The sequence below is a fragment of the Phragmites australis genome, chromosome 9 (assembly GCF_958298935.1).
Source record: "Phragmites australis chromosome 9, lpPhrAust1.1, whole genome shotgun sequence".
NCBI classification, from domain to species: Eukaryota; Viridiplantae; Streptophyta; class Magnoliopsida; order Poales; family Poaceae; genus Phragmites; species Phragmites australis.
The window spans coordinates 2,144,022-2,154,743 of NC_084929.1; the positions used below are offsets into that span (position 1 = coordinate 2,144,022).

A 10,722-nucleotide genomic window follows, 5' to 3' on the forward strand; every position below is an offset into this window, starting at 1 on the left:
GTTACCGTAGCCTTCTCACCGAAGCGATTAATTTTTTAACCATTAAAACGTAGGGCTCGTCACCTGCCTGACAGAAACCTATTCTTACTATTTTTAAATCCTTCCAGCATGCGACATAAGCCTAATTCTTGCTATTTTTTTTCAAACGGCGCCTATGTTAAATTTGGAAAATGAAAGTAAGAAAACCTTCACTCCTCTCTCTGCAACCTGGGCCGACTTGGCCCAGCGCGCTGGTCCGTCATCGACCTTCCACACCAGCCCAATCTCTCCCCGCCTCGGTCCAGCCAACGCCGCGCAAAACCAATCGCCGATCCACCACCGGAGGTCCCTTGGACTATCGGAGCCCACAGTCCACAGCGAACGCTCTCCGGCTACGGGCTACCCCGTCCTCCCCACCTCGACGGCTCGTCGAGACTCTAGAGCCCTCGGCCACCTCCCTTCGCCGTTCCTCGTGCGGCTGCCCGAGCTCCAGCTTGAGGGCGAGGAACTACCCCCACGTAATGCTCTCCCACGATTTTTCTATTCATCTTTGTGTTTGCTTCTCTGTTCTTGGGTTTTCGTGGCGGTTCCGTTCTTGGCTGTCTCGGATATGTGGGTTCTTCTGTTCCTGACAACAGTTCAATATGGATTTCAGGGGCTTCTTGGATAACTTGCAAGTTTAAGACGGCCACGATCTGGGAGTAAGAGGCGGCGGAGATATGGTAAAAGCTCTCATGGACTACCCCCTTTTAGTGAAGAAGTGTGAGCCTCAGCTGTTTCCGCAGCTTGAGGGTTAGATACCAAGGGAATCTTGGTGATTAGCGCAAATGTGGTTTAATGAAGAATTTATGCCTTTAGTGCTTGGAGTGCAGAATTTGCTATCAGTCAAAATGGCGAGCTTTAATTGGTGAAGAACTGAATTTAACTTAGACCGTAGTTTGAGGTTATTTCCCATGTGATTGCTAAAGATGAGTGGATTGGCAGCACTTTCGACTATTATCTATAGTTAGTACTTAAAAACTTCAATTTTTTTTGCTCACTCCCTCTCTATTGAGTGCTTGTGTTGTGTCATGTTTTTGGACCTGTGGCTTAAAAGTGAAAAAATAACCTTTGCAGGAGTATAAAGCGAGATCCAATGGTGCTTCGGGAGCTTCCACCGGAAATCTTGGTGATCGGTACAACTATGTGAAGTATTCAAGCTCCTTAAACGATGAACCAATGCCCGATGCTGCGTCAGAAAAGGAACAGGTTGGAATATGTGTTAAATCTCTGGTGATTTTGTTAGAACTTTAGGTTGTTGCATAGACAAGCCTTGTTGATGCTAAACCTGTTGTTTTCTGTATATTGTTTCTAGGGTAATGAGTATTTCAAACAGAAAAAGTTCTCTGAAGCTATTGAGTGCTACTCAAGAAGCATTGGGTTGTCTCCTACAGCAGTGGCTTTTGCAAATAGAGCTATGGCATATCTTAAACTAAGAAGGCAAGTCACTGTGAGACCGTATGCATTCACTTCAGCAAATGTTATTATTCACTACTTGTGCTTTTAACTGCAAATAGTTCACCTTAGTTGAATCTGTCATCATATTTTAGTTGGTATCAGCAATTTTAGACTGTAGAACAGGGCATATTTTGTGTATTGTTGCCTTTATGCTATTTGTGATATATTTCATATTTTTGTTTAACTGCCGTGGAACCTGGAAGTTGTGTTTCCAAGAGTTGCTATCTGGGTGATGTCTTATATTGGTGATATATGAAATTCGTTAGATTTGAGAAGGCAGAGGACGATTGCACTGAAGCTCTGAATCTGGATGATCGCTATATTAAAGCATACTCACGGCGAATTACTGCAAGAAAAGAACTTGGGAAGCTTAAGGAAGCAATGGATGGTATCCATGTTGTAACCCTCCTTTCTTTGTTTTAAATTTTAATTTTGTATGTGTGAATATTGACCAGTATTGTACACCAATTATGTGTATAGATGCTGAATTTGCCATCAGTCTTGATCCAAACAATGCAGAGCTGAGGAAGCAGTATTCTGAGATAAAAGCATTGCACATGGAGGTGAAGAAACTCTACTTCAAAGCATTACATCGAACATCTTAGCAAAACACCTTTTGTGTTAACTAAGCTTTCTGGCAATTTTACTGGTCTTTGGTTATATAAAATTTCATTTGAACTTAGAGACTATAAATGTTTTTGTTTGTGTGATTGGTAAAATGTCTTTTCAATATGGAATGGTTGTAAGTGTGATTTCTTGGTAGCATAACCACATGGACGACCTCTGCAGAGAATATATGTGTTTTTGATTGTCTCTCTCAAGAATACTGATTGGCTTATTAATTCTGCAGAAAATGGCGAAGAAAGCTTCAGTGCTAGCTGATAAAAAGGACAGCACTTCTCATCCACCGACTATCTCCCAGAAGGTAGGTTCAAGTGCAGTTATACAGTGCCATAATACTTTTGTAGTTATTTTTGTTTATGAACTATTCATATCTTCAATGCTACCAGTTGACTACAGTTTTGAGTTTTCTAATAAGTAAAGTCATGGTTTTCATTGTCTAACAAATTATGTAAGTATAGTGCAAGTCATGCACGTGGCTTGGCTTTGCCCTTTCGAATTAGGCCTTTGCTGTTTGTTCTGTTTCTTGAAGAGTTGGTTGCATTCCGCATTGTCTCTTTAGGTTTTAGCGAACATGTTTTGTTGGACTTGGTTGCATTCCATCTAGTCTGTTTAGGCTTTAGCCAACATGTTTTGTTGGACTTATATACCAGATCTCCCGATCTAATTCTACAGGACAGTTTCATGGAAGTTGATTCACCTATTGGAACTGCAATGGAGATGAGAGAGAGTGCAGGTGGAAGGCCTAAAGGGGGATCTGGAGTAATCATCAATAACAGTGTCATGCAGGTCTTTCTTTCTACAGCATTTCTGACTAACACCCATGATCTCTGTGTTGGTACTTATCGATGTTATACCGTGGCATAGTTAGAATCACCTATATCATATACGTACTATAGGATTTACTGTGCAAGTTATTTAGGTTATTTTGCTTGCAATCTTTCTAAGATATAGCATGTGTATTTTCTATTTTGCTTTTAAAAACTGATATCTATGGTTAAGCAAACTACTGCCTCATATATTTATAGGAGTTCCCAAAACTCATGCGCTCTCCTCAACTGAAACAGGTTTTCAAATTCTGTACTTGTTTTAAACTTACCTGAAGTCCTGAACTAGCTTCCTACAGACAGCTTCCCAATTTAAACAGAGAAAAAGGCCGCTAACTGCTAGTTAACCCTTGAGCTATGTGCTATTCACATTGGAGTGGAGCATGATGGTGCAGGTGGTTGGAAAATCTTGAATGAGTAGGGGCAAACCCTCCTCTGCCCACTGCAAGATGGAACTACATCACTGAATGCCGACTACACTAAGAGTTCTGTTTTGAGGCACATATTTGTTCTTTAAGAGTTTAATGCAATTGTGATGGCGCAGAAGTGTTTGTTTTTTACAGTTCGATGGAAATATTTCTGTTTCTTTATGCCTCGTGTCAAATATTTGTTGCAGCAGTCTCGAGATGCTAAACAAAAGCCCGGGTCAGAAGCTTCAGTTCAAGATCTTGCATCGCGTGCTGCTTCACGGTATCTGGCCAGCACTGTAAAAAGCATTAAGACACCAAAGACAGCTTATGACTTTGAGGTTTCTTGGAGAGCTCTTTCTGATGACACTGCCCAGCAAATACACTTATTAAAGGTTTATTTGTAGCCCTTTTCTTCTTTTTTTTGGCACCTTTGCTTACCTAATCTTGATGCGTAATTTCCTGCCTTCTTGTTTTGCAAGCAGTCAATTCCACCAGCAAGCCTACCAGAGATTTTTAAGAACTCACTTTCCGCAGCCTTTCTTATTGAAATTGTGAAGTGTGCATCCTCAATTTTCCGGTGCGCTCACTTGTTAATTTTTAGTAGTCCTTTTGCACTATGCCAGTCGGGGCCTTGGTTGATATAATTGTACTTATTACACACTCAGATATGATGCAGCGTTAGCTGTTAGCATTTTGGAGAATTTGGCAAAAGTTCCACGCTTTGACTTGATAATCATGTGCCTCTCATCCATGCACAAATCTGGTAAGTTTGAACTTGTGCCCCTAAACTCCTTTCTTTTCCCCCATCATGCTCAGCTACCTCTTAGACTCGTACTATTCGAAGGCTGATAAACCATAAAAGGAACTGCTAAATGAGTTAGCTGGGGAATGGGGAATAGTAGTTTAATATATTTTGGCGTTCTTGTAGGATTATTGAGTTAAAAACACATGAAGACTGTTTATTTTCTTAGTGTTCAATAGTTGGACAACATCTTTTAATGAACTCTTCTAATTGATGGTTTCATCTTTTTCCCCGATTAGAACTGAGAAGGATGTGGGATGAAGTATTCCTTGTTGAAAAAGCATCAGCTGATCAGATGGAAGTCCTCAGGCAGCTGCGAGGTAAATATATTCAGGGAGGATGGCAGGATAGCATGTTTGCTTCGAGTTAATGATGACGGTGTAAAGAAGGATCATTAGAAAGCCTTCGCTGGCTTGCCAATGCCAACCAATATTTTCGCATCATTTTCCCTGCCAAATGGTTGGAGTCAATGGTAGATGCAGTTTAGGAACATATATTAGAAACATGTGCTGAGATGAAAAGGTTGTTGTGCTTGCTATATGTTGCCGTGTATTCCAGGACTATTTGAGTTATGCATGTCCTTACACCTTGGTGTTACCGATTCCCGAGGTTCACATCTTGCAGCACGTAAGTTAGTGACTTGTATGAACAATGAGAACACTTGTCCCTCGGTGCATGCATGCTTTGCTCGCGGCAGCTAGCGTTGGTGTTTCAGGTGGTGGTGCTTGCCAAGCCTAACGACTGACGAATTGAGACAGTATGATTATCGTTCTCGCTCATTCTTCCTTCTGATTCAAGAAGCGTCCTGGAAAATGGGAGTCCTTTCTTCCTTCAGTCTAGCAGAGGCATTCTTAGTTCACTGGTCGTCGTCGACATTCTGACGCCAGGCTCCGCCTCGTCGTGTCCAGGCTCGGTCCGCTCCTGCGTTGCGACGGAGCTGTTCGACGCATTTCCTCACTGGGACATGCTCTCAACTCTACTTTTTCCTTGTGGATTTCGTCGGTGGAAATCCATCTTTCTTTTCTAAATATGCCGCAAAAGATCAATAAGTACACTGTTTCCACAAAAATGTTGTACATGATGTATGAAGCCACCACAGTTCCATGCAATGCATTACGGCCATCCCCTCCCTCCCCATCGCCGTCGCTCTCCCCGAGTTCGGTGCCCACTCAACACCTACCGCCGATGCCTCCCCTCTCAGCGGCCGATGAACCTTTCTTCCCCCAGTGTGCTCCTCGCCTCTATCCCCTTTTGCTCGTCCGTTGTCCCGGCACCACCTCCACTGGCCGTTCAAAGGTCCAGCGATGGTTCGATACTCTGCTGGCTGGTAGCTCGTCGTTGTCTCCACTAGTGCCGGTCTCCGGGACATCGCTGGGTGGGCCTAATGGCAAGAACATCCTCTCGGATTCCTTGCCAGGGCCTCCATCTGGTCACGGTGCCCCCTCGGGGTTCATGGCTGCCGCGCGGAAAGCCCCACCTTGCTTCCCCAATTGCTCTACATTGTCTACAGTTCATCTGGCTGTTGCTGCGGGCTAGACCTTGGTCACTGGTCGTCGTAGGCTTTGAGCAGCCAAGCGTGATGCTATCGCCCTTCTTTCTGCTCTGGCACAGCGCAAAAAAAAGGGCCTACCTGTGGCTCTCGATGGTCGTTGTCTCAACTGCTTGTCCTAGAAGCATCATCATGCCGAATGCCGCCTTCCACCGAGGTGCTTCCGTTGTCGGGGGTTCTGTCACCAGGCAAAAGATTGCAAGCGTCAGCGAGGATCCTCCTCTGGTTCCAAGGGAACTGGATGCCGACGCCAAATCCGGCTCCTCTCCTCTGTTGGATCCACTGCGGTGGGCTCGGCGCTAGGAGTCCTACCCCACTGCTCTACTCGGAAGACGGCCATAGTCGACTGCCTCCTTGTGCTGGCTCCACTCCCTCTAGCTCCATGGCCCTCGGTTCCACTCCTTCAAGTTACCCTCCGGGGTCAGCGGTTCTTGCATCGCCTTCCCTCGCCCTCCGCTACGATGACCCTGGGATGCAGCATCTCTTCGACGGCCTTCCGACATACATCATGGAGATGCCAACCTTGAAATACAAAGTTTCTTTACACATTATCTCCCTGGCTGAATTTCGCGTGCCGTCGTCCTCCAGCAGCGATAGTGTTGCGCTGTCCGAGGATAGGGCCAGTGGGTTCGGCGCCATGGGCCGCTCTTGCCTGCCTCATGGGAGGCGGTTGTCCTTCTTTCCTTCACCGGTCACTGTGGCCGGTTCTGCTTCACCAGCTCTTGGCTTCATCCACAGCGATCAGACCTGCTCCTTTGCGCTCGTGCACGTTCCAACGCTGGTCCGTGGCGACGGCCATGGTGTGCACTGGGATGAGGGGGTCATCCCTCCGTCCTCGGCATCTGGGCGCATCCGGTTCGGTTCATTCCCTATCGCGCCTCTCGAGGTTTTGCTCACCCACGTGTCCCCGCAGATAGACTCTGAAAAGGGTTAGTCGGCTTTCAGCGTGTCGAGGTCTGAGGTGCACGGCCCTATTGCCACCTCCTTTCACACTCATGATGACCTACACCAGAGAATCTTCGACCCCATGACGCTGGAGATCTGTGTCTGTGTGCACCCGGTCAACGATGCCAGGGCTACGCCTTCTGCGCCGTGAAACTTTTCCTTGGTCTACTCTCGACGGCGTGCAAAAGCTTCTTCTGCACAGCACACGTTGCAAAAAGACTTGGGCTCCAAGGGCGCCTCTCCCGTTGTGGGCTCTGGAGGCCGATCTTCTGCATGCCTCGGTCGGCGTTCACCTGCTCTGTGTTGGGCCACCGAGTGCACCATCGGGCCTGTTGTCGGACAATTTATAGTTCCTCTGTGCCGTGTATGCTTCCAACTGATAATATTTCACATGCCACGGACAGCCCGATCGTCTCGACTGCTTCAAGCGAGGCTCCCGCGCTTCTCAACGGCTATCCAGATCCTCCAAGCGCGGGTGATGTCACTTCTTAGCGATCAAGCTTCATAGTCATTGAGAACAATTTACATGCATTCGTTGATGTCATCAAGATGGAGGTTCAGACACCACTTGCTTCAAACTTGCCCCAATCCTGTGCGTTGCTATTGTGCTACCCTCTCCGCTACCGAAGCGAAGCGCAAGGAATGCAAATCAGCTGTTGTCGCAGGTTAGGCCGGCTAAGTGGGCTAAGATGGTGCTGATGCACTGTGTTGGTATCCTCTCCGAATCCGCACCCATTATTGAAGAGGCACGGAAGGCTTATAAGGAATTCTTCAAAGTAGAATTGCGCGGGGATCACTTTGCGGCCATGAGAGACCTCTTCCCATCCCTCGGCAAGACCTCCACTATAGTTGCTTTTTCGGCTAACTGACAACCTCGCCGCTTGTGTTTGGCTGCGTTCTACGGTTGTTGTTGTTGTTTAGATGGATCAGACTTCTATTCTCTCTTGGAATGTGTGGGGCCTTAACTCCGGGATGAGGGCACCTTTTGTTTGTCTCCAGGAGACTAAGCTGGACATTATCCCTTCTGGTGTTGTTTCCTTGATGCTTGGTTCCAATTACAAAGATTTTACATTCTTGTCGGCTTGTCATACGTGGGGGAAGGGGGTGTTGATTGTCTGTCGCTCGGATGTCACGTCATTGTCTTGCGTTCAGATTGGCTACTTCTCTGTCATGTATAAGGTTTCCCCTACCTCCAGTGATCACTCCTGGTGGCTAACTTTAGTCTACGACCCATAGGAAGACAATGAAAAGACTCTATTCTTGGAAGGGCTACATGCCATCTGGGATTCTTTCCCCAGCCCTTGGCTCGTTGTTGGGGACTTCAACCTTATGTTGATGGCAGCAGACAAGAATAACGCGTCCATTAACCACCATAACATGATGTAATTTCGTCAAGTTGTAGATGACCTGGAACTATGGGACTTGCACCTGCACGGTTGAGTCTACACTTGGAGAAATGAACGTGCTAATCCCACGCTCATCAAACTTGATCATGCGTTGGCCAACCTAGATTGGGAAGAGCTTTTTCTCTTCTCCTACCTTCAGGGTTTATCTTTGGATGTCTCAGATCATTGCCCCTTTCTTCTTCAATGCAATGCGCCCATCAAGATCAAGCCGATATTCCACTTTGAAACCTTTTGGCCGAAGTCTGATGATTTCCTCGAGGCCGTGGAACGGGACTGGCGCTATCCTGATAATGTCTGGGACCCTTTCTAGCGTCTCAACTGCTTACTCTGTAACACGGCTCGAGAGCTCCAGAGCTAGGCTGCGAAAAAAATTGGGAACGTCAAGTTGCAACTTCTTCTGGCGAAGGAGGTGATCCTGAGGTTTGATCGTGCGCAGGACATCAGGTCACTCTCGAATGATGAATCTGATCTCCGTAAGCATTTGAAGCCCCTCTGCCTTAGCCTGTCCTCGTTGGAACGGACCATCGCACGGCAAAGATCTAGGATCTCGCAGCTTAGGGAGGGTGATGCAAATACTTGTTTCTTCCACCTGCACGCCTCTTACCGGAGGCAAAAGAATCACATTGTCAACCTCCGTGTGGATGATCACTTGGTCTACAGCCATGAAGAGAAAGCTCACATTCTTCGGAAGTATTTTGAACAACTGTTGGGTGTTGAGGTTGTTAGAACAACTTCAATTAACCTGGAGTCATTGGGGATCTATCCGCAGGACCTCTCCTGCCTTGAGTGTGATCCGCGACCTGCCGCCGGACAAGGCTCCTGGTCCTAACGGCTTCATTGGTACATTTTACCAAGCAGCTTGACCGGTGATCAAGACTGACGTGCTCAAGGCGTTGGATGCCTTCTTCGCGCAAAACGGGCAACATTTGCACTGTTTGAACAGCGCCCTTCTTTCCCTTCTTCCTAAAAGGCTGGATGCTGCAGCCCCCACTGACTATCGACTGATTAGCTTACTCCATAGCTTTCCCAAGCTGGTTTCCAAATTACTGGCAAACAGCCTCGCGCAACACCTTGGTGACATCATCCTGTTCAACCAAAGCGCGTTCATTAAGGGTCGCTCCATCCAAGACAATTTTAAGTATATTCAATGATCCGCGAAGCTGTTAATGAAGCTGAAAATCCCCAAGCTACTTCTAAAGTTGGACATCTCAAAAGCTTTTGATATGGTCTCTTGGCCACTCGTGTTGGAGGTTCTGCAAGCCTGGGGTTTTGGGCGGCGATGGAGGAATTGGATTGCAATTTTGTTGTCTTCTTCGTTAACACATATGTTGCTTAATGGCCAACTTGGACCGCCCATCCGTCACTGTTGTGGCCTTCATCAAGGTGATCCTTTATCCCCCATGCTTTTCATCTTAGTGATGAATGTCATGAATCGTCTCTTTTTCAAAATGAGCACCAATGGCCTTCTCCAAAAGATTGGCCACTCGGTAATTCGGCATCAGTGCAGCATGTATGCAGATGATGTGATCCTTTTTGCCACACCGACGTGCCTTGAAGCCACAGTGATCACATGCATCCTGAAAATCTTCGGAGTTGCCTCGGGCTTAAGGATGAATTTGAATAAGTGTTCAATTACTCCTATGTTTGGTTGCAAAGAGGCACTGGAGAGTATTCAAGCCATCTTCCAATGTCAAGTCATGCACTTTCCGATCAAGTACCTTGGTTTATCCTTATCTACCAGGAAGCTCCCAAAAGACCAACTTCGGTCGCTCGTAGAGTGCCTCGCAGGCAAGCTTCCGTCTTGAAAAGGGCCTCTGCTGCAAAAAAGTGGCTGTCTTATCTTGGTGAAGTCCATCCTTTCGTCCATTCCTACCTACACTCTTATGGCTGACAAACTCCCACGTGAATAATCAATGAGATCGACACAATTCATCATAAGTTCTTTGGTCGAGGACTGACACATCCATGCGTGGTAAGTGTGTTGTCGCGTGAGGTGCGTTCTGCATGCCATTGAAGTACGACGGCCTCAGCGTTCCGGACCTCAAGCAAGCCGGATATGCTCTGCGTATGTGTTGGCTTTGGCTGCAAAAAGTTGATCATGATCGGGCTTGGTCGGCCATGATCCTACAGGCTGAGTCGGAAGTTCGAGCTCTGTTTAATGCTTCTGTCTTTGTGCGTGTCGGCAATGGCGAATGAGCTCTTTTCTGGACGGATGCATGGCTCGGTGGGCAGTCGATCAAATCAGTTGCTCCTGCACTCTGAGCAATGATCAATATCGGGCAATCCGCACTCGGACGGTGGCTCAGGCTCTTCAAGGCCGGCGTTGGATTCGTGACATCAACGGGGCACTTACTGTGCAGGCTCTCATGGAATATATCCTGATCTGGTCTCGTCTTTAGGACTTTCAATTGGATGAGCATACTGAGGACGTCTTCATCTGGCGATGGTCTGCGGATGGGGTGTACTGAGCGCGCTCAGCATACGATATTCTTCATCTTGGGGCTGTTGGCTTCCAAGGTGCCATCCGAACTTGGAGGACTTGGGCTCCGCTCAGAATCAAGATTTTCATCTGGCTCGCTTCGCGGCAGCGCATATGGACCGCAGACAGGTGCCTGAGACACGGTCTGGATGCTCATCCTACTTGTTTTCTTTGTGATCAGGCGTCTGAGACTGCGGTTCACATCCT

At 47.0% G+C, this 10,722-nt stretch overlaps 1 protein-coding gene across 2 annotated transcripts; it reads left to right on the plus strand.

Annotated features, from left to right (window-relative positions):
• Positions 1-319: 319 nt before the first annotated feature.
• On the plus strand, positions 320-4,735 carry LOC133928357 (uncharacterized). 2 transcript variants are annotated; one of them, XM_062374653.1, is made up of 12 exons: positions 320-497; positions 635-701; positions 1,096-1,227; positions 1,334-1,458; positions 1,743-1,864; positions 1,957-2,039; positions 2,327-2,401; positions 2,773-2,886; positions 3,541-3,726; positions 3,817-3,911; positions 4,000-4,097; positions 4,376-4,735. In XM_062374653.1, exons 2-12 carry the CDS (start codon positions 699-701, stop codon positions 4,504-4,506), a joined length of 1,164 nt encoding a protein of 387 aa, XP_062230637.1. In that variant the 5' UTR covers positions 320-497; positions 635-698; the 3' UTR covers positions 4,507-4,735. The 2 variants fall into 2 exon arrangements, with proteins under 2 accessions (XP_062230637.1, XP_062230638.1); XM_062374654.1 differs by having other exon boundaries at positions 3,544-3,726.
• Positions 4,736-10,722: the final 5,987 nt, after the last annotated feature.

Bases quoted from the DNA above. Each gene is read 5' to 3' on its own strand.
- LOC133928357 (XM_062374653.1), top strand. The intron at 1,865-1,956 runs GTATCCATGTTG...TTATGTGTATAG, and splicing joins GCTTAAGGAAGCAATGGATG to ATGCTGAATTTGCCATCAGT. The intron at 2,402-2,772 runs GTAGGTTCAAGT...CTAATTCTACAG, and splicing joins CACCGACTATCTCCCAGAAG to GACAGTTTCATGGAAGTTGA.